This window comes from Strix aluco, chromosome 11, assembly GCF_031877795.1.
Source record: "Strix aluco isolate bStrAlu1 chromosome 11, bStrAlu1.hap1, whole genome shotgun sequence".
Taxonomy (NCBI): domain Eukaryota; kingdom Metazoa; phylum Chordata; class Aves; order Strigiformes; family Strigidae; genus Strix; species Strix aluco.
In genome coordinates, this window is record NC_133941.1 from 22,618,083 (window position 1) to 22,642,806 (window position 24,724).

The 24,724-nt window shown below is 38.4% G+C and overlaps 1 protein-coding gene across 17 annotated transcripts in view; it reads right to left on the reverse strand.

Moving 5' to 3' along the window:
• Positions 1-24,724, reverse strand: part of IQSEC1 (IQ motif and Sec7 domain ArfGEF 1) — a 357,026-nt gene that overhangs the window by 107,458 nt on the left and 224,844 nt on the right. Inside the window, exon 1 of one of the 17 annotated variants that reach the window (XM_074836698.1) lies at positions 18,169-18,363. The exons of the other annotated variants lie outside the window; for them this stretch is intronic. Within the exon in view, the coding sequence (XP_074692799.1) occupies positions 18,169-18,236 (68 nt within the window). The 5' untranslated portion in view covers positions 18,237-18,363. Of the gene's footprint in view, positions 1-18,168; positions 18,364-24,724 lie in introns of those variants that run through there. 17 annotated transcript variants of the gene reach the window in all.

The following is a 24,724-nucleotide window of genomic DNA, read 5'->3' on the forward strand; positions in this document are numbered from 1 at the left end:
GGGCAGCCCAAAGTAGTTTAGGTTTTAAAATCATAAATTACACAAAAAAGCAACACTGTTTCCATCTAGTACATGAAACTTGAGATAAGCTTTTACTTAAGTTCATGTGCTCTTTAGAATAGTCTCAGTACTGACAAATACTGCCAAGCCAGCCCCAACTACTGCTCCCTAGTTGCCATGGTTCACACAGCAGCAAATCACAGATACGTAATGAAAAAAAGTAAACCAGGATCTGCTCAGCCAAATGCCAGATCTTTTCCCCTATTTTGCCAGAGGAGTTGATATCCCTTGAAAAGGTAAATTTTTGAACAAATATTTCTCAACTACTTTTGCATATAGATGTAGTGGTAGATTAGGAGCTTTATATTAGCAGCAAAATAAATAGAAATAATACATGAAGTACTACATGCAGCTTTTCCTACTTGTCAGAGATCTGTATAGCACATGTATGACAGCATTTGACTGCATAATGCTACTGACTGTATTTAGCCTGAGAGGTAAGGAAGTGTCACTGTCCCTGTTTGGGATGGAAATGCTGAGTTTGGCTGGACTGAACTTGGAGTCCAAGGGTTTTTAACAATCCTTTTCCCAAATCTGAGAAAGAGTTACCGTGTACTGCTACACTTCTTACTTGCCAGACTCCTCTGATCATAAAACTACTTTATTTCCTTCCACTGTATTTGTTTTCTGGGACAGTATTACTAATGGTTACTTTTAAAGAGTCTGTCAACAGAGGAGGACTGGAAGCTCTTTCAAGAACTGGGAAGCACACAGCAGAAGTTAACTGTAATTCAGGGTAGACAGACAAGGTTTTCCCCTTGTAACAAACCATACCATACAGTAAATCACAAGGTATCTGAAAACCAGACTGTCACATCAGGCTGTCAATCTCACCCCCCCCTATTATCAAACCACGCATGTCATCTGTAGGCTGTTCAGCCTCCTTCCCTATTTTGCACACTCACTCTCCCCATGGTACCTCCTCACTGAGCAGAGATCTTCATGGTTTGCTGACATGGGGACTCGCTCCTCCCCACACACTCCCTTGTATCACCCCAACCTTTCGGTTCACCTCTGCAGGGATGTACGAAGCGGATGCTTTTTATGAGACAGAAATAGCGCGTTCAAAGGGCTAGAGTGCTGACGTGCATTTTCGGACAAATTCCTTACGCAGCCAAGTGAGCTCACTGTAGTGATGGCTGTGAGCAATCACTGTTTCCAACATGTAGACATGGCCATACAAAAACATTAAGAAGATAATTCAACTAGGACAGGAAATAGAGGGACTAAAAGGGTATACGAGCACGCCTCTGTGTTGGCCTCCTATCTCACTTTCTTCATCATTCCCAAGCAGTCCTTCAGCATACGTCCAAGACCTCCAGTGCAACCACTCTCTTTACTGCCTCCCCACACGAGATCATTCTGTTAGAAGACAGCATGTCCAGAGAGACACTCCTCAGCACATTTCTGCATAAAAGTGATCTGTGACCGTTTCCCTGCCGTGTGACTCCATCATCTTTGTCATGTAATTTGTCATCAAATAACAGAAAGCTCTCTCTTCCAGGGTTCAAGGTCAAAGCATACACAAACCAAAATCTTATGCAGAGCCTCCCAGTGAATGGAGGATTATGCAGGCTAAGCAACCTCCTGCACCCAGGCCCTGCATCACGACCTCTGGAATGGCTTTCCAGTACAGGGGTAAAAAAAGAGCAGGGGGAAAGAAGATAAAAACCAAAAATCCAAAATATGAGTCTGCCGCCTCTCTAAAAGCCACACCAGAAGTCCTTAAAATCTTGCTTCAGCTTTCCCTGTGAAAAAACTGGAGATAATTTTCACTCCATTCTGTTAAGCACTTCTGAGATTTTCAATGCAAAGATGCTGAATAAGCGCAAAATATTACTGAAATGCATATTGGTAAGAACAGTTTATATTACCTCACAATAATAAAATAAAAAAAGACTATCAAGCTTGCGTGCTTCAAGACCAGCTGGAGCTAGGAAGAAATCTTCTGGTATGAAGTTGTCTAATTAGCTGGCTAGAGGCTGACTGGAAGAAAGCATTCATCCTTCTACCCTGTTAGACCCCAGGAGCTGCAAGTCTGACCAGTTTTAAACCCTGGGAACAGCTTCATTTCTTTGTGTTATTTTTACCCCACTGCTTAAGTTGTTTTGGGAGATGGAGGAGGTCATTGTTTCATAAGAGTCAATTTACTTTTCCTCATGTTTTCTACTTGAAACCTTCTAATAGTTCAGTGACCTCAGCCTGTTTTAACGCAAATCAGTTGTGATGTCACTATGAGGATTTTGACCTTCAGAGACAGAAAACACCGTACTGCGGAGCTCAGACACCTGGGATTAGGCACAGATGCATGAGAAAACTAGTCAAAGCATGAGGAAGCCAAAAGGGCTCTGTGGTCCCAGGAAAAGGAGTGTTCACAGAAATACTGATAAAAGTTGCACGAATGACACTAAAACGGTCGGTTTGCTTTACATAGCATCATTTGCCCCTCTTATACGAGCTAAAAGTCTAGCACCTCTCAGGTAAGTCTCCCTGAAAGTCAAAGCAGAAAAAGGTCACGATCATGTAATATCTGATCCTACTTTTATTTACCTCTGTAAAGTCATGGAAATACTCATTTGCATTTATCAGAATTATCCTTGTCCCAAACCAGACCCTTAGACAAGATAACGTGCCAGGAAGCTTTGCCTTGAATGGACGCAGATTGCAATTTGCAGCTAAAAGGGCATTAATCTTAAATGCATTATGCTTCCTTTCTCCATTTGGACTTGGACAATTCATCTGTATAGTTTACACTTTGCGTGCCTGCTGCCTCCAGGATTGTGAAAGGTGCCAGATGGACAATTTTGGTTCTGTTTAGCCACTGAACAAAATCCATCTACAAGCCCTCTTGACACCGCCTCAGTCATGCATATGCATATACAAAACACACAGCGTGTGTTATTTTATATTTTAACACATGCTAAAGAAGCAATTCCAAGTTTTTCCCCAACAGGAACACATTTTATAAAAGCATTGCCTTGTCTACAAGCAGTCTTGCAATCATGCGAGCCAATGTACCTGCTGTGCTATCAGTGACCACTGCTGTGATCTACACAAAGGCAAAAGGAGACCAACCAATCCTAACACCCACTAAGCACACTTGTTTTGTTGGGAAAACTTAGTCTTGAACGTTGGATCATAGTCAGACATCGCCTTTGTCCTCCAGTACAACAGATTGCATTCCAGAACCAAAACATGCCAAAATATGCCAGCTTGGTCTAGCTAATTTAGCACTGCAGTGTCTGGCCTAAAAGTTACTATGAACGGAATGGATTTAACAGATTGGAGGTAAAGTGCAAGGCTTCCTGGTTCTAGCACCTGACAAGAATGTTTTTTTAACTCATAGATACAACTGCAAAAGGTCTTGGCACCTTCACGAATTCACAAAATCTTTCCTATATATTATGTAAGCATATTAATAAAAGCAGATAAACTCTATGTAAATGTTACCTGCTGGGTACAACTGTGGCCTCTAAAAGTTACAGGAGAGAAACTAATTGGCTCTCAGAGTATGGTATTTTGATTACCATTTTTTCACCATGATCTCACACGATTTAATTTTTAAGATAAATTCAAACCAAATTTTTTCTGTTCTGGATTACTGACTGCCAAAACAGAGCTGAAGGTAACCTGTATGTGCTGTCACATACAGTGTGATTTCAGCTACCTTTAGAATAATGCCCAGTCAAGTGGGAAGAAATAACTACACAGAAGATTTGAAATTAGAGGACAGATACAGCAGTTTTAGCTATATTGTTGGCAGTAACTTAGCACTAGCAATGGAGATATAAAAGAACATCAAGTAAGATGACTTCATTGCTGCTTTCTGTGAAATCAGTAATGAGTTCCTGACACCACTGACACCTTCCAGCTAGTCAGCAAAGAGAAAAAACTATTGGGAAATGAAACAAAACACTGTCAGTGCTGGGCTACATGTGAACTAATGTCTTTGGGAAATAGAGACAAATGTATACTGTACCTTACATAATTTTTTTCTTTTTTTTCATACTGGCCATTTTAGTTGCAGTAGAAATAGTGAATGACTAGAGACCAGACTTAAACCATGTGCTGTGGGGGTGTAGCAGTGAGCTCCGCGGAAGCGGCAAAGGCAAAGCGTGCTGCTGAAGATACCTTTGTACCTTTTGCTTTCCCCTCCTGAGGTTTGAGGTTGTACTTCAGTAAAACCTGTTCTGCAGACAACGACTCTTGTGGTGCTATTACATCCGAAATGGTATAAAAGCTTTTACACTTCAAAGAACAAGCTGCTGACCATTACAACAGCTGACTGAAGGAGGCAATAGATTTTATTACTGAGTGTATTTCAAAGGTGGGGAAACTGAGGCAAAAAAACCATCAGAGGCAAGACTTTTGGTTAAAAATGGAGAATTGCTGCACCGCTCATTCCTTCATTAAAAATAAACCACAAACAAGTAGTACATCTTCAAATGCTAAACAGCCGTTAACAGTTTGACAGCAGAATAATCCAGATGCCAGTTGGAGTTTGTACCCTGCTCTCCTTATGCATGTTAGTAACTACATTTTTAAAGACACTTTATTACCTGCAGTGTATGCTAAGGGTGATGGGGGGCATTTCTCATGTGCGAGAATGATTCGTACCCCCGTTGTTTGGAACGATATTCCCTTTCCAGGGAAAGAAATCAATTTGTCCATTTATGGGTAAAGCCATTGGCTTCTTTTAGTCAGCGGCTGTCTCAGTCACTAGTAACATTATCATTGCTGGCCTTGGAGAGACACTTTTTGTCATTTTGCTGTAGTTTATTTGATATACGTTCATTTCTTCAGTGATGCAGTCTCAACCACATTCTCCTTATTTCCCAATTGGAAGCTTAATTGCTGGCAGGGTATACATTTAGGGGAGGATAAGAGACAATGAAGACAAGCCTGACTGCAGTCATTACATGCTATGATCAGAGTAATCATAAATAAAACAAACCCGCCTGAGATTAATAGAAACACCATCAGAACCGTAGAAAAAAAATATAATTTGAAAGATAGAGCAGATTTAGATGTAGACACAAATATAGTGAAAGAAATGGATCAAATAGTTATCTGATAACATTTTCAGTGCAGCATAATTTAAATGGGGATCTACCAATTAGGTATTTATATCTGACTTAATGCAAAGAGACCATGTTTCTAAATATCCAAGTCTTTTGCAAGGATTTAACCTCTGTTATTTGGTTGATTTCTACTTAGTTCTTTCGTACTGAGGCTGATCATCCTCAGTGAACCATTCTTCCTTCCTCATCTTTCCATGCTCCAGTATCTCCCCAGGAAGGGTAGTTCCATGGATTCTCTCCTTCCACCTGTGGGAGCATTGTCTGGTTTACAGTCCCTGATCCAATGCTTAGCTTTCACAAATCTTAGCTCCCAATCTTTCACCTTACGGGGCTACAGAGCTCATTTACACTAAAATCTCAGGTGATTTTTCACTGTTGTTCCACACTGGTGCCTTTTCCATTCTTGCTACTTCTGCCTTCCCACAGGGTGCTTCCCTGTCACGTTTCATTTGCTCCTGGCTTCTTGTCTCTTCTCCCCAGGGCTTTTGGAAGATTCTAATCAACTTTTCTTGCAGGTACCACACCTTAAGTGCTCCCCAAGAATTGAAGTTACTGCTGATGCTACTGATTTCCTTTGATTTTTCCTTCCACTTGAACTAACCATCTTGGTAGCTATGTTTGGAACAGATCAATTATTGTTATGCTTTATTTATTAATGAAGGAGGGCATCTATTTTAGCTGCATTATGAGGTGCTTCCAATACAAGATAATGTTAGGCTACCTCCTTGTGTCTTGCATACAGAAATATGCCATTTCAATATGACTATTCACTCAAGAAAAGGTGAATTTGATCCTTTTGCCCAGTTTCCAGTTATTTAATCTTTTCTACTCTTTTTTTCTTCTACACCTATGGCAACTAAAGAGCAAAATCTAGATTTAATTGCCAAGACCTCTCTCTCTCTCTCTAACTAAAGCTTGTTAGGGTGTCCCAGCACAGACTGTTCATTTGTATCTCCTCAGAACTGGTCCAAAATCCATGTTACAGAAAATCATCTGTAGAACCTGTAACCCATGAATATAGAGTCATGATTGATATAAAATTTTAATAGTCAACTGTGACTAAATGAGATAAGTATATTACAAAGAATGAGGTTCATAATAAAATCAATTATCCAAGGTCCAATTTGCAAAAAGCAGCTCATCTCTTTCATACAGGGTACATCACACTGACTTGAAAAGAAGTTTTTGAATTCGAATCACTCAGATTTGCTTTTTTTTGTTGTTGAGATTTTAAATCTTCATTTTTAAAAACTAATTTGCTTAGAAAAGGGAGACTCAGATAAAGAATAGCCCAAAGAAAAAACATGCAAGGAAAATACCGCCCTACAATTAAAAAAAAGTAAAGTTCAACATAAATTCTTATATTTTCTTACAAACAGCATTACTTCTGTAAACAACTGAAGCACTTATGTATTCTGGGCTTGTCTTATTTCAACAGAAGGCCCAGAAGTCAAAAGACTGCCAAAGTTCAATAGATTGCAACAAAATCAGTTATACCTCATTATGATTTGGAAGACAATAGTCTAGCCACCCAGGATGAGTGTGTGGTAATACCTTCATCTTGGGTGGTTTATTATTATGTGCATATTAAAAGCAGGACGTTTTTGTCTACTACAGGGTAGTTTAAAAGTAACACAATTTTTATCCCACCAAGTGATTGATGGAGAATTGCAGTCCTTATGTCTACTCAAGGTCAAAACTTTGTAGATAGCTTTTGCTTTGCTGGACAATTATTTGGATTGTTTGACTTGACCAGAGTCTTGTGTAGTTCAAGGAAGCCAGGTTATCTAAAAGAGAAATATTTTGAAGAAAATATTTTCAAATATTTTCTTCCCCCTTTTCCAGATAAGGCGTACGAGATGCAGTAAGGTTAACATTTTGACATGTCTCCTGCTGGCATGTTTGAGCTGTTGCACAATGACATGGATCAGGCAGCTGTTCCAGCAGAAGAAATACCCACCTCTTTCTCCACCACCACTTTTTTGGTGGTTTTTTTTGGAGGGGGGATGGGGAGGAGGGGATGGGTTTCCAGCTGGACCAGTTCCCCTATCTGGTTTATGGCCCGGCCTCACACACTAGCACTACAGCTTGTGTAGCACAGGACCAAGAACTGCTTGTTTTAGGAGGCAGAGCCCATTTAAATGTGCGTCACATTATGACATCGCTTGCCAAAGAGCAATTATGAGCCAGCCGCAAAGCTAGAAATAGAACTGATGTCTCTTGACTTTCAATCCTTGGTATAATAATTAATTTGTATTCACTTTAAATAACTTTAAATAACCCTTTTCCCCCTCCTACCAAGTAAAGGAGAGATGGTCTCTTTCCATCTTTACAAAAAGGAAAAGCTAGGAAAATAGAGCTAAAGAAATCTGAAAATTTCTTTATTTGAAAAGTACTTAGAATTCCACTTCCTATCTCCCCAAATTGCATGCAGACTGCTCACTAAGCTGTATTCCCCCTCCTTTCAGGAACAGCCCTTCACATGCCTAATAACATGTACAACTTATGACATATAAGTTATTTTTAGAAACATCAGTTTCAGTGCATTATAATTAAAAACTATTAGAAAAATCACCAAAAAATAGTATTTCCGTCAATACCAAAATTGGTTAAAGGACAGATGAAGCAGGTAGTTAAAGTGCTCCTTACTTCACCAGAACACTTTGTGTTTTCTGGCTGATGGGCTTTTAACTCCTCACCCTCCCTCCCAAAAGCTTAAGACAACAACTTGATTAATTTTTCAATAGTTACATTACATACAACGTAAGATAATATGTTAAAGGACCTAATCTATGAGATCAGAGATCACATAACAAATGTAATCACATGGTCTGGCAACAGAATCTATGTTTACAAAGGTAGAGATGACAATATGTATAAAAAGAGCCATTTCCTTCTGAGATCAGTTCAGTTGCACCCTGTAGAGAAGAGTAATCAAAAAGCACTGTATCTTGCCACAGACTATATGGTGGGTTTGTTAGACAAATTAAGTAATGACTTGGCGTCTAGGCTCCAGACCATTTGTCAATTAGCCTTTCTGTTTTAATCTATTTGAAGTGTAAGAAAGCAGAATAGCATGTTACTCATCTACAAATACGTAGCAGTTCTACGAATTCTTATAGAAACTACAGCAGCCACAAGTTGTACACCTAACGCATTGCCAAGTACAATGAAATTACTTGTATACACATGACAGTTAAACATGGGCTCTACAAATCAAAAAAGGCGCTTCATATTCTTTTGAACTATTCAAAATGGCATTATTTACCTCACAGAAAGATGGCCTTGGGGTCTAGGCAGTCATATCTCTATATACGTGATCCAACTTGGGAGGTCTGGCGAATTTAACAAGTATGACCAGTTTGTCATTCAAACACAACTGGCATTTGACTTTTTGGTATTAGAAGTTGCCAACCAAAACCAGTCACAGACTTACTCTGTCACCTGCCTATGTTATAGAAAAGTTAAGCAGCAGCCTGTATTTTCTGACCACAGTTTTCCCTTCCACTTGCTGGCTAATGATAATGTCAGCATCTCTTTAAAGCGTTCCTCTCCGTTCGAAAAACCTCACAAGGGTCGAGTACATCAGCAGAAACTCTTTCAAGAGCAGACTGCAGCAACAGAGTTGTATATCTTCTGTGCTAACGCTATGCACCACCTCCTTGGATAAAAGGAGATGCTTTGGAGCAAAAGACCAAATTTATTTCCAGAGTTCTTCAGGACTTCAATTCTTAAAATTTAAAGTGAAGAAAGATTGCATTTCTAAATAAGTGCATATGTACATGTACATATATACAGTTCCTGCAGTTCCTACAGTTTATTATGTGTTTATTGTACTTCCCTGGCAGATATCCCACAGCACTAAAAATCTGAGCGAAACAGATAAGGCAGGATAATATTACTACGGGGATTTTAAGGTGTATTACCTGGTACCTTTACTGGAAGCATCAAACTAGTAGTTGTAAAAATTACGTGCCATGGGGAAGGGTTTGTTTCTTTTTTCAGTATAACTGTCAATCCAAGATGCAGGGATATAAGGAAAAGCCTGCAAGTTAGGCATTAAAAAACCTAAAGATACTCATGTCAGACTGCCAAAAGGCAAGCTGGCAAGAAACCATTCTACTGGAAGCCACAGAAAACAGTGTAGCAGTCACCTCATTTGTCAGCTGCCTCCAGTTCTCCAGCAAGACACTTGCACCAAGTTGCTTCCCTCTGGGAACACTGGCTGCTCTTGCTGCTTATTTAAACTTAATCACCATGCCTGTTCTTCACCGATACGCGTTTAAAACAAAGGTGAGACCTCAACTAGAATAGCTGCACTGATCTTCCAAATTTAAGGAAAAGTGAATCAAACTTTGCCCTGGGTGCAAAGGTGGCCTCTTTGGATGACTGAAGAAATGGAAAGCTTCTCTGGCAACTCTGGACTGCAAAAGATTGGCTCGCTGAGACTGACAGAGCCCTGAAGATTAAGAATTGCTTTTTCAATGCATACTGGTGGGGTGAGCATATGGACCAGAAATGAAAAATTAGTGTTGGCACAAGAAGAAATGTGCGTAAGTTGAAACTGAATTAAAACAGAAATAAAAAGATTTCTAGCTCTATGAGCAGAAAAACTGTGGAAAATGACTGGATTATGAGAAGAAAACATAGAACATGCTTGCCTGAAGTAGAAGGGATTAGTGCTGATAGCCCAGGAAGTCCCATTTCAGTCTTACCCTCCCGTAATTGCTGCTGCTTTCAATTGCTATTAATCACCCAGCAGTATCTTTCGCTATGATTTACTTCTTACAAGTGTCAGGAATAGGTTTGGCCTCAGCAAACATCATTCTTTCAGCCTCCTCCTATCAATGGATGGAAGGGCTGGACACCAGACTGGGGGTCTAATAAAAGCCCCAGGCCTTCATGAGTTTAGCATACATTCATGTACATGGGTCCCCTTTCCTGCATCACCCATACACCCATTTTCCCATAAATGCTATATCATAGCATCGTGCTTTGCCTGCATGAAGGGATTTCACGAGGTGCATCTGTGCACCAGGAAAGACCCAGAATGAACTTTGATAGAGGATAGACACGGAGCTGTTGCTAAAATATATTCAGTGTATTTTGAAAAGAAAATACAGACATTGATGATTTTCAAGCTGTTGTGCTCTTTCCAAAGGAGTAAACACTCTTTGGAAATAAATACCAGCATGACAAATGGGACAGGAAGAACAACATGTTTTCCATTTCCCTCTTGATGAGTGGGCTTTATAATCCATCAATCCAGCATATATATATATATAGCTCTTCCAGTTGTTATACTGATTAAAAAGATCAATTCTTTAGATTGATCTGTTAGAAAAAAAATGTTTTATTGTTTTACCAGTTCTTTCTTCCTAAAATTGCTTTTAAGAAACTTGGTGTTATACATAAATTCAGTAAGCTACTAAAGAAAGTACCTAATTTTCCTTTGTCTGTACCACTCATTCATGTATATTTGGTTGTATGCATGTGCTTAGAGCTTTGCTGAATCAAGTAAAAGAGCCAGATCATGACAAACGCTCGAGATACACAGCAAAAAGGAATTTATTCTTTGTTTTGGAATCGGGTCAGCTTTAAAAACCCCTCCTACTAACACGCCAAATAGTCAGTTGAAGCATAGAAATACAGGAAGATTTATGCTAATTCACAGTTCTTAAAAATATATGTATTTTTAAAAGGGTATTTATGTTAACAAGATAAAGGTAAGATTGGTCGGGTGCCATCTCATTATGTCAGCTCACTACACTTTGCTGTAGACATATTTTCAAAATCCCACATGGGATCACTTCAAACAGCCATCCTTCAGCCTCATGTAGCCTTCAAAGGACAGAAGTCAATGCTCTTCAAAAAGTCCAGGTCTGAAATGAACATTAGGGCAGCTTTTCTATTTTTGTTTCCAAATGGTGCTCTTTATGTAGCCTATGGAAATAACTCAGTTCCCAATTAACTCTACATGACCTGTAACTTCATTTTCTTACAGAAGATATCAAGCGTGTCAGTAGAAAACTGAATATCATTGCAAGATGTATAAAGAAAAGTGAAACGGCCGCACTAAAAAAATATTATTGAAAATGGTTCTGTGATGAGTTTGCAAAATCTGTAGCCTCTCCCTACCTTTAGCAAAAGAATAGCATTAATCTTCCCTTCATGCTCTTCAAAAAGCTTTTTCATTGGTGTATGAATCAGCAAGACCAGCAACTTGCCAATGTTTTCACAGTAGGAAACCTATTCTGTTGTGAATATTGAGAAAGGTAATAAGTGTTAACTTCTTTATGATGTTAGGAGAAAACTGAATTGACAGCAAAGCACACATCACACATAGATGCGTATTTCTAACATCTGGTGCCACGACCACTAATAACAGCACTTCAGTGTCAGCATCTTTACGGTCATATCAAACTTCTCAGGATCTCCGAGAGGATTTTTTTTTTTTTCTTTTTTATAGTGACATACTGATGTAAACAATTAAAGTTAGCAATGCTTAAACTTGGTGTTAAACGATTTGGGTTGGGATGTTCAGAATTAATATAAGGTATGAGAAAGATATTAGGCCCCTTTTTAGTGATGGAGAAAGCTCAGATAATGACAGAGAAAGCCCATTACGGAGTATGGCAATGAAATGGGAGGCTCTAAACCAGCACTCTGCCCACAGACTGCTCTTTATCAGAAAATGGAATTAGTTTGTACTTCTGCAAAGCAGGTGCAAGCTCTGCACAAATCACAGCTATATACATAAAGATACCACAAAAACTACAGTGGAGGCAGTGAGTCGTCAGAAACAGATATCCATAGTACAACTGGCAGTTTGCATCTCAGGTGCCTAATGCACAAAGTTTTAAAAAGCAAGTTTTAAAAATTACCAAAGAGGAAATAAGGAACTTGCCATGCTGCCTGCTTGCACCAAGTCCTTTCTGCGTGCACATATAAGGCAACAGTGAAATCTGGCACTTGGAGCGTAACATTATTTTACACAAATATCTAGAACACACAGAGATCAAATCCTTGCAGTGTCTGTCCACCACATCATCCTTGCAACGCAAAAGTGTGATGTGCAGGTCTATGCTCGGAGGGACTAAAGCAACACAGTCCTGCTCAAATGTAAAAACTTCCATTGCACAGGGCATCATGGGCCTGGTACACTACCAGGCTCTTCACTAACAGTTAAGTTAGAATTCTCCAGGCATTTGTACATCTTCATTACAGCTAGAAACACTTTATTTATTCTAATTAGACAGTTTTGTTTTAGCTTGGCAGCTAGTAAAGCCTGGTCTTAAGCAGTAATAAGGGATACTTTGATTTGTCAGTAAATTAATAGAAAAAAAGAAAAACTGTCCTCAAACCCTCAACCAGGGATTACCATGCAGTTTAAGATTTCAGTTCTAAGAGTGCCACCAGGCCATGAAGTCATTTGTTTCAAGTAGCAATTGATGACATGGCGCTCTAAAACCATGTGTACAGTATGTCGTATCTGTAATTGCCTCTACAAAATTTCACCATATGTGCAGTGAGTTATTAATGAAACTGTCTAGAGAGAACAGAAAATAGGAATCTTGTCAGCAATTTGTCCTGATGTCTGAAAACATATCCTAAACCTAGCAGTTTCCAAAGTTAGAAGTTACCAAAATTATTTCAGCCTTCCTAAATGCTGAAAACATTCAGAGCATAACAGTTCACGCTGTCTCTACCAAAGCTTAGTTGGCCTCTAATCAGTTTGCTGATTACCCAACATGATTCCCTGGACCTTTACGGAACCAACTCCTTGGGACAGAGTCCCCACTGCTCTAAGCGTGAGCTTCATCCCTAGTTTACAGATGTTCAGCTTTACGTGCGAATGTATTAAAATATGGACATCATTTGCTTGTGCTCTCCAGACCAAACTATCCTACAGCTGTCCTCTTTGGCCCTGTATTTATGTCATCTACAGCTATTACAACTATTTTCTTACCAGAATATTGAAATTTATGTAGTGTAGTATCCTTAGGACTCCACTCAAACTCATCTACTCTGCAATCATTTACACCTATGCATTGAGAACTATCAGAATCACATCTACTGAGAGGGTTTGTTGATTCTAGTTGTTTAGACCAGTGGTCTGTAAAGTGGGGTGCACGCACTTTGCATCATGATCCATTGGGGTGTGGAAAGGTATCTTAGAACTTCAGTAGTACATGTATATAATTTACAAATATATATACGTACATTGCGAGTGCATGCTCAAACATTTTTTTGCTGATGGGGTACTCAGTGTAAAAGGTTGGACACCACTGGCTTGGACAACTCGCACACTGTATAAATCCACAGTAAGCAGTACTACCTTGCATACACAATGTCTGTTAGAAACAGAAGTCAAGTCTGTTTCAATTTATGGCAATAAGTGCCATATCAATTAAAGATAAAGGATTACATAATTAAGTTGCATACTGGCTGTTCTATAATTCTGTCAAAAATCAGTAGCAGGCTCACACACATTATCAATTGTCTAAATTATCTTCTTCTCAAACATGGATATTACATTAACTTGCACTGTGATGGCTTCTGTTTTCCCCATCCCCATAAAATAATTAAATATCACATGTTGGAGGGAATTCATTGGCCAACTCTTCTAAAAGCATTTAGATATAATTTATCCAGATGTGCTGTTTTGACAGGTGCTCTTTATCTTCTGGAAACACAGACTAGAAAATATTACTTTGTAAGGTGTGAAAACATTTCCTAATTTGTTTTCCAAACCACAATAAATAAGTTGAATTCACTTTTTCTGCCCTTATTGGCAAATTTACTACCTGTAATTAATAGCATTAGAATTCTTTTTGTCTTATTATTTAAAATGCTGCCTCTAACTGTGGTGGCATAAATTTGCTCTCCTTTGCTTCACTTATCATTCAGAACAGGTTCTTACTTGTATAATATATTCATCAGAGTCACCTTCCTCCTTTCCATTTGTATGTACTTAGATTTTTATAGGTACTTGCATCACCCTGAGCTACTTAGATAACAAAAAGGCCCCACAAACAGCATAGACTTTTACTTAATCAGAACATAGCAACTGCTGTTCAGAAATTAATAACAACCATTCGCAACCCCTAGTTTATATTCCTAAACAAAGTAATACAGTTTATAAACCATGTGACCACAACTTTAAGCATCTTAGCATATTATTATGCAGATGAATCAAGATGATAGGGCTGATTTATAGACATAAGCACAGCTTTTATTCATTTTTGTCAGAGGAAATGAAATGTGCCTCACCCCTGACAAATCATGTTTAGATCAAATGAAACAAGAAGCAAGTGTCTACTTTTAAATTTTAAGCAAATTTACAAACTAAAAATGGCAAAGTCTGCTTTCGTTTAAGTTCGATTACATGCATTCATCACAAACTCCATCACGTGTTAAGAACTGAGAGAATTCTTGGGAGCACTTGCTAGCCTGGGCGTTTCAGAAGGGTTTACTGGGTAACTGGCACCACCTTCAGTCTCATTGCGAGCACTGGGCTGCCGAGCCAGTACTGCAGGGACACCCTGTGTGGGCAGGATTGAGCGGTTTTGAATAAAGGTAGTTTCTGTTCCTATAATCATCCCTTCTGTAAGCATATTTTATTTTATTGCATCTATTTCCACTGGCAGACAAATTCACTTTTTCACTAGCAAACTAGGAAGATACGCACTGTTCATATAATGACAAATACTTTACTGCTCAAGTTATCTTCGAATTTTTTTAATCTATGTTCAAAAAATTTATATTTGTCCTGCATGTGATCTCCTGAATGCATGATATAGCAGCACAATTTTAATTTTTCTAATTTTACATATATATCCGCATTAAAATAGAACCTACTTCAAGAATTAAAACTAATCTGTAGGACTGAATCTTCAAGTTCTCAAAGTTTCCTGAGTGGGAGTGAGCATGGAATGGAGGATTTTACATCAAGCTAGCAGTGCTCTTAAATGGTAGTTCAAAAGCATGAGTAATTCCTACAGCCAGGGACACTTAGGATATGTACTGTCAGTAGTAGTGTTGGCTCTTTAAATTATCTGTTGAGCTGTGGCATTTCACTCTTAATATTCCCCCTAAATAATTTTCTCTTTAGATGCTACAGCATCTTCCTTTAATTTTACAGCTGACCCACTCATTACATTTTCAACTAGAAACAGGCCTGAACCGAAACCCAGCCCTCCTCAAACCTATCAAGCTCACATATGGGCGTCAGTTTTGATCCCTGAGCTAACCTAGAAAGGCTTTCAAAGATACTGCTTTATCTCAAGAATTTCCGCCTAAGTCATATATGAGGGTAAATGTCAAATATCCAGGCATGATACACAGACTTTGCACTTCATTAGCTTGGAGGTCATAAAAGCACTGAACTGAACAAATTTGATCTCACCTTGAAATAGTAAGATTTTCTTCTGGAGTCTTTTATATATTGTTGTATATGTAAATACACACATACATATTGATAGATACATATAAACCCACAGGCACATGTGCACATACAAACACACGGACTGTTCTCCCTTTTCTGGAGCAGTTAAATTGTTATACTACAGGGTGTACGCAATATTTAAACTGCAAACATTTTTCAGATCTCCATACATTTTTTGTATTTCCAGAATAAATTCCACTAGGCAGATACGTGATTGACTAAATGCCTGTAATTAATAATTTTTACCTCTGTCAAGCAGTATAACTGCTTATGGCTTCTGTTGCACAGATGCAACTATTTGCCATCTGAAAACATACTATTTAACTTTAAACCACCAAAATATCCATATTATATTTCACTGCAACATAGCACAGTGGAAAGATTACATTTTGCAAAGCAGTATATGGCAAGGGAGGGCATTTTAACTCAATAACAAAGACTGAGGACTTAATATAATTCACTTCAATTCCTCAAGAGATGCGAGATCTCCCCAAACACCTCTTTCATTCCAGCTCCCCATTTCACATTTCTTCCAGAGCCCTGTTCCAAGCTTGCATTACTTCTCCCAGATGCGAATACCTGGTTTTGTTTTCTTTTTCACCCTTTCTATTCAGTATTAAATCGCAGTGGAGGAATAATGGCCTGAATCACATGACTGAAAACAATCTGACCACCTACATTTATGGTTAGCTCCTTGATTTGGTTTAGTTCCACCTGAAAATGTTGTAATTCGTTTAGGTAATCTGTTTAGAGACAAAGGAGAGATGTGGAGTAGAGAAATGGTCATATTCCTCTGCGCTCCTCAACATGTGCAAGATCAACCCAACACACCCTACCCCGAGTTCCCCTCAGGAATAGGCCTGGATGTGAGGGAAGGTTTTGGCAGAATCCCAGCTGGACCATATTGCACCATATTTTATGACCTTTGGTATCATACAGAACTCTCATGAACCTCTCAAATGAAACTTTGCACAACACACAGCAACTCTGAGTTTACTGTACCCATTCCTATGAGGACTGATAGCACCCGTAGCTGTTCCAAAAGGCATGCAGAAAGGCAAAGGTCTAAACTTCCCCTCAACCTGCTCAGCAGCAGAGCTTTCCTTCCCTGCCCTACCATGCAACTGCTCTAGCGTATTGCTCTATCAAATATAATTTTTGTTTTATTGCAGCCCAAAACTGTTAAAACCCACACAAAACTCAAAACCCGACAGAGACCAGCAGTTGATGAAGTATCAGAATCCCAAGTTTCCATTGCTGACAAAACATCTGCAACTTCACTGTATGAAGAGTTTGAAAGCTTGCTCACCATAATATAAATAATTAAATAGCCATAGAAATCACATAAGATATATAACTATTGCTTTACCGCTAAACTATAAACATGAATTTATAGATTCTACAGTCTCTAGACGAAGTTTGTGCAATAACATGATCATTTTCAGCACACACTACATTCTTATAACATCTGTAGCTGTGGGAACTAAGGAATCTATGTGCCACATGGTTACAGTTTCTGACATTTAAATATTGCCTTGATAGAATTTCCAAACAATTATATGAACAGTCAAGATGTGCTTGGGAATATTGAAGGAGGACGGAGGAATACTTTGAAGAGGGAAACAGCTATAAAAGCTATGCAAGTTCATGGCAAGTGCTGGAAAAAGTAATTATCTCAATATCTCAGTTCCAAAGTACCAGAAGTCTTTTTTCAGTGTGAAAGCACATTTAGACACTGTGTAGGTTAAGAAGTAATGCTATTAAATAGCAGAAAAATTAAAACAAAAGCAAGAAAGAAACTTCTCTTGCAGCATTATCCCATGGCACTCTGAATTTACAGTCCTTCACACAGTGTAGCCACGTGAGGCACTTGATGAAGGAGCCACAGCGTAAGCTTAAATCCTATGCAATACTACAGCTTAAAGGCTAACATTTAGCATCTTTTGTTGCTCAAAATTGATCTTGGTGTAGAATACTTTCTATTGAACGAGTGTAATTTTTAGAAAATGATTGTTCCTTTCTGAATCACAGAACACAAAATGATAGGATACATGTCTTTTTGCCTTCCTATACGCTTTGTTCTCCACACCCCTTGCATGGTCTTATTATATAGCTAATCATATGCTAAAACTGCTTTTAATTTAGCCTGTGAAGACAGATTGCTGTATGTCGACCACTGAGTGGGAGCAGGGTTTAGCTTATATTAAAATGATGAAGTGGGCCTACCAGCTGCCCAGGCAGCTTGTCAGTCCCCTCTGGTACTACGAGCAATCAGAGAGTTAAACACATGCATGGCTTTTGTTTTCACAGCCAAGGTAAAAAAACAACAAACAAAACCAAAAAAAACAGGAGGCATCATCTGCAAAACAGCCAGCTGATCACATTCAGTATGACGGCCATTTGGAAAGGATATTAACAAAGCACATAAATGTGTTTACCCGATAACAGGGTTGATCACTGTAAAAGCAACTTAAAATAACAAATAAATGGAGCTGCTTAGTTTTAAAAAGGGGAAAAGTGGGATGGAGGGACAGGAAGAAATGGAGGGGAACAAAAAAAAACAAGACTTCCAAAGCTCACCTGTTAAAAGTTCCTTGTAGATCAGCAGAAGCTAAAGTGCTCCTGACGAGGGCTCGTTTACGTTCCATTCCCCTATCGAGTCCTAATACATCCAGGCTTAGATTATTTATTTTTTAAAAAAATTCTTCCTTCAAAGTCAATTTTGGGTAAATAATTTAAAAGCCTGTGAGCTGGAGGCTGTATGACTCCAGAAAGGCTTGGAAGCCAGGATGGAAAGCCCTTTGGAACTGCCTGTCAGCTTTACACATCACTTTTGAAATTAAGCATGTTAACAAACTATAATTAAAACAGATTATCAGCCACCTGTTCTTATGGCTTTAGCAAGGTGCTTGGCCATGGTGCTAGTTACATCAGAATTGATATCGGAGTTAGCCCACATCCACAGGAAGCTGGGGGATGGAGAGGAAACTCGACTGGCAGCATTCAGAAATGCACAGCCGAGCTGGTCCCACAAAGTACACTGGCACTATGCACACTGTGTACATACTGGGAAGGAAATGCAGCAACAGTGTTTGTTACCTACATACGTGGTATGTCAAACTCAGGTTTACTGCTGAACACCTATATAGAGAAAAAGAACTCCCTAAAGGTATAACAAAACACCTATTTTTGTGGCGTGCCTTATATAGTATTTTGTTACCCCAACTTTGGGGTTATTATGTCTTTACACACATTCTTTTTATGACATGCTAATGCATTTACTAAGAAATATCTTTATAGTATAAGCCCAGATGAAGGTTTGTTCAGAGAGCTCTAGAGCAGGATGGTTTCAGTGACTGACATTTTTGCTGCCTTGACTGACATGGTTTGCTTCAAGTTCCTAAAGCTACTTAAAGAAACTAAACAATATTGCACAAAATGAGGTTTGTCTCTTCATTAAAGTGTTTAGCTTTGAGGTTTGCTGTGGCATTCAGCACATCCCAAACCCAACTGCTTAAGTAGCTTTCTGTGAGAACATGTCTACTGCAATCACTGTATTTCTACCCCTGAGCAATAAAGACACACTAAGAGGGCACAGAAGAAAAGATGAAGAGGTCTTCCCTTGTAAAGATCCCTGAAAAGAACGTTTCTCTGGGTTAGTATCGTGTTGTTGTACACATTTAATTGAATCTACACCTCTAATATCTAAAGCTATAAAAAACATGGTAAAATTAGCAGAAAAGAGACACACAAAACTGACCAAATGAGTAGAAACCGTTAACTGTAGAGAATAAAGAGGCTGTTCTACGCATCCTGTTAACAGATCAATTCCTTCAACTTTGGACAGCAGTTTATTTCTGATGGTATCTTTCCAGTTCTGAACAGTCAGAACAGACTAGCTCACAAACTACTTCATAGAAGAAATATTTTATTGCTATTGTAGCAAGAGTTCCAAAGTTTGCTTTATTTTCAAAAACAAAGGAAGGATAACTGAAAACTGTAAGACAGCAGAATTACTTCAAAAGCCATCAGTTTAAGGATACTAAGATCAGGCACACTTCCTATCGTTTTCCAAGTTCATTGGTTCCCTCCTGAGGGCAAAAGTGAAATCCCTGATGAAGTTAGTGTGAGCTTCCCCATTGAATTTCAATGGCACCAAAACAGCCCCTTATATGTTGCGTTTATCATTCATTAGAACCACAATTAAACAACAGATTTATTTAGAGATGGAGTCAACAAGAGTAATCACAGAACCTGTCAGAAGGAAAATTCATCCTTACACCCAATTCCAAGCACAGCAACAAATTGCATGGACAGACTAGCACAGAGCATCTGTAAATGTACTGGCAAAACCCACCAACCTTGGGATAAACATTCAAGCTGAGTAAATTCAGGCCAATCTATCTTCCAGGTTTATGGAAACTTAAACTTTAAAAGTGTGCATGTGGGTTGGCTGTTTTGTTTTGTCTTTTTTTTTTTCTTTTCATGTTTGATACAGTTTTTCTAGTAACAAAAGCAAGAATACTGTACTTTTCAAACACAAACTCACAGAAGATCTAAATCAGCACTTCTCTAAATTATTTAATTCAATTTCTGATCTGACTTAGACTTTGAATCTGAAGTTTTGAAGGCATTTCGAATACTAACCACAGTTTGGGAATAGGACCAGTTTGACCTTTGTACTCAATGCAATGTAAAATAGATTACAGAAAAGTAATGAATGCAATACTCAGCTTCTGTTCTGTTAAGACCTTCTTGCCATATCTTCTAGAGTTCAGAATCTGTTTCTGTCTTGCTTATTGCTTATCTGTAAACTCCTGAAGCACTCTGTTTTTGAAATTTGAACCAAAAGAAACTGTAACTTCCTACCATGTAGTCTTCCAAAACTCAAAAAGGCTATAAACACCAGGAATTAGAAATTTAAGTCCTCATCTCCATGACAGAGCTCACTCTACAATATTTAAGATCTTTTTAAAAAATACAGAATGAAATCATCATGTCACCATTTGCATGACCTAGGCCATTTAATAGTAGCATATAATAAAAAATAAGCCCAAAGACAGATACTATATTGCTAGATTTTTATATAGCTACCAGTGATAAGCTTTATATTCAGCCTCTGCTTCATCAATGGTAATCATCAAAATTGTTTTAAATTTGTATTGATTACCCTATGAAAGCATATAGGCTTTAACTATCCACAGAAACAGCAAAAGTAAACACTAACAATGTTACCCCTCTTTCTCCTCACCCCCATGATCATGTGCATTTTATTCCTGTCTTTTTTTTAGGGCACCCTTGGAAACTCTGACTGTAGAAACTGATAGGATGGGAATGCTGAACAAAGTACCTCTCAAGCAGTAGAACATATGCTCTGGGGAAACTTTTCCTCCTAGCTAAATAATTCTTAGTAAAAGTCAATAGAAAAACAATATAAATATTTGATAGGAATATAACAAATTGCCTTAATACTGGAAGGGTGAGAGAAAAGAATAAAAAAACTCCAGTGGAACATTTGAACCCATCTGGTAGATAAGTCATGTACAGATATCATCCATCTGGGATTTGAACTTTATACCTGACCCTTGGCTGGACAGCGTTTGTTGCCATAGCTGTTTAATTAGTCGGATCTCCAGCTTGAAGAGGAGGAAACACTTGAAAAATATTTGCCGAAGAACAATATGCCTTAGTTTTGAGATTCTTCCAGTGTCTTCCTTTCATTCAAGAACTAATGTAGTTATATTTATTTGCATGTGGATTGATTATATTAAGCCTTTTGCAGCCTTTGTGAGGAATTTGTGACACAGAGGTTGAAGGGGGGAAAAAAAAAAAAAATCTTCAGCAGCAGTAAATTCCCCAGACACACCACTGATTCATTCAACAAAAGTAATTACTTTAGCAAATGTTTGTGTATTTTAATGCCAAGAAGAGGATTCCAGGTATTTTTAAAGCTGGTTAGAGTTTGTCAGTCTAGCTGATAGCCAGAAACTTCTAGTCAATGTGATGTAACATTGACACACCACTTAATCAGGAAAATAGGATGTTTTTCCAATGAAAAGATTTTATCTTTAACAAATGTTACATTTCATTCTTATTAATGTATTCAGACCTGCCATCATATGGTCCCTAGATTTCCCATGGAGGTATAGGTTTTAAAAGTCCAGAGGGAAATGATAATACCATACACTGATTTGTTGACATATGAGCTCTGAATTACCATTGGAAAAAAATTCCAAGGTCTGCAAAGATAATTTCACAACCCAAAGTGCATCCTAGCCCTGTGCTTAGGAGTTTTAAAAGCTTTTTGAAAGGAAAGTTATGAAGAATGAACGAATAGCACACATTGGGGCCAGATTTTAAAGCAATTTTTTTAAGCATTGTGCAAAGTTCATCTCTCTTTTTAACGAACACTGACTACTTGGACAAAATGTTTCCCTCCCCTCTCAGAAGATTTAGACATAGCGAAATTAATCTTTTGTGCTTTGACAGACGTGAAAAATTAGAGACAGATATGGAAAAGGATAAGACTACCATCACAGGTCCCTTGTTTTCTTACCAGTCTCATCTGTTTTAGACACGCACGGATATGAGTACCCTAAGGACATAGATGTATTTTTTTCTGACTTTGATGAAAAATTAGGTACACAGTTCCTCTTATTAATAGAATCATTAGCCACTGGTACAGAGGAGGCAAAGACCACGTACCTGACCTCACCACTTAGAAAATGAAAGACAGAATAGCCCCAGTGAGTTAACGGTTCTGAGCAGGCACCAATAGATAGCAGGTCATCACCTTGCAGAAAAATGTCTCTTGAAAGGTTAGACTTAAGTGAGGAAAGTGTGTTAGTGCTCTTTTTTCATTCCCTAAAAGTATAAGAAACTCACAAAAGGTTTTCTTCTCCCCTCCTGAACATATTTATTTTCATTTTAGAAAAGTCAGCTTTATGCTACCCCAGAATTACTACTTCAGTAAGTAATTAGGTAGTCCAGGATACCTTCAGGCCCCGAGTTCAGATCATTTACAGTCACCAACAATCAGATGAAAATTTCCATAAAATGAGTTGTATTAAGGCTTCAAGACTTGTCTGTTCTGAGAGCTTAGTCCTCATCTCTAGGGGTTCCTAACATGACTATCTAAACTACTCAATTAATAAAAACCACCAACAAACCAGCAACCTTTCAGTATATTTACAAACACAAACCAAGCATCTTTCCCCTCCTCAAAATTGCTTTACAGTATTGACCACTCATGTAGCTTTCCCTGTGTGCTCAGAGCTTTCCCATGAGGCTCCCAAGTGCCTCAAATATACTGTCTTTTCTTTAAAGTCCGAGGAATGGTCAAATATTGATACAAAACACTACTAAGCCAGTAAGCTTATTTAATGGCTGAATACATACTATGAAATATAGAGTATCAGATACAGAAATAACTTGCACAAGGGGTTTTGTGTGGTTTTTGTTGGGTTTGTTTAAAAAAGCAGCTCTATAGCGACACACCTGCTACTACTGCTGTCTAATGCCTGAGTCATCTCTTAACAGTACTGGGACTTGTATTAATAAGGGATCTGTACATCTTTCAGCAGCTATGATTTTCATTTTGTATATCTTTGCATGAACACCCATCTGCATCTCTGCTTTCAAATGGCATATATGGCACATACACTTTAAGGGAGTCCACTCCCAACTTCTTTAAAAGCTTCATTGTTTCACTGTTCTGGAGGAAATGGCTCTGACAGTGTGGTTATGCTTTTGTTTGCTGAACATTTCCTCCAGAAGGGACAATGGCATAGGAAGCCCCAATCATACTAATCCATTAGCCCTGACCTGTTTTTTTGGCAGCCTATTTTTACTGTGGATTCTTTTCCTTATCTATCACCACGTAGCATAACGGATTGTTATACCAACAAAACCAACATCTCAGGACAATCGGATGGGAGGAAACAGGCTAGCACATCATAGGCACAAAAAGTATTTATGAACTATCATTTACACCCCTTTCAGCATAATTTCTCATTCTCCACCCCATTCTTACTCCAAGAAACACCAAGGCTACGCCTGCCTCTGCAAGACAGGCATTAAGTGGAATAGTCTCCCGAGGCGTGGGTAGGAGCCACTGTGCAAGACTTAATAATCTGAGGAACAACTCTGCTCAGGTACTTAGAATATGCAGGTGGAATAACCAGTAAAATGCAGTGGTTTCAGAGCCTGAAAGAGGATAAACATCTTGGGAAAGTTTTTCAAGAGGTTGCCTTTAAGGTTCAGTTTCTTTTCCATGTGTTTGTTTTTAAAGAATTAACACTGGCCATTTGGAAAGAATTCAAGTATTTATCTCTATCTCACTGGCCCCTTTCCTCCACAAGTGTTTGTTACATTAACTTGAAAATACACAGACAGTGAAATTCTACCATCAGGTCTTTGTATACATGTCCAGAAAAATCACACAGCTGAGCACACTGCAGGACAGAAGTCTTGAGTCTTGCTATTTGTGGAAAAGTGCTTAAATTCAGAGCTGTGTGCCTATAGCAGTTCAGACTAAGATCACCTAAACAGTCAGATTAGAAAGTATGCTTTTTATAATGCCTGGTTTTCACTTATTTTGAAATATCAAAAGATAATTTCAGACAGATAATAAGTTATTGAAGAGATGAATCTGCCCCTGTTTCATTGATCTGGTGGAATAGTTCATTCTCTGTGATTTAAACATGAAAGGGAATTAGGCCATACAAACATCTGCTGACACAAATACATCTACCTATGCAAAATTCATACTTAGCAGTACACAGGCCTGCATTTTGTGGACATCCAACAATTCTAAGTTGCAGCTGAGCTTTAAATCTAAGCTGAATGCTAAAGATTAAAAATATACAATTTAACAAATGGTAACTGCTAATTTGGTTCTCAAACTTCTGTTAAATCAGCTTCCATTTCCTTAGGAACATAATAAAAACCACAATAACAGCATTGAAGCTGTTTTTATGGCTTTTATAAAAGCTTTTACAATGCATTTTTATAACTATCTGCCAATAATAGCTATTACTTCTATCCACTTCTTCCAAAGGCAAGCAAGACTCGCTCTTAGATAAGAGGATCCAAGGCAAGAGTACAAACGTGCCTTTTATCTTCCAGGAGGCATCAG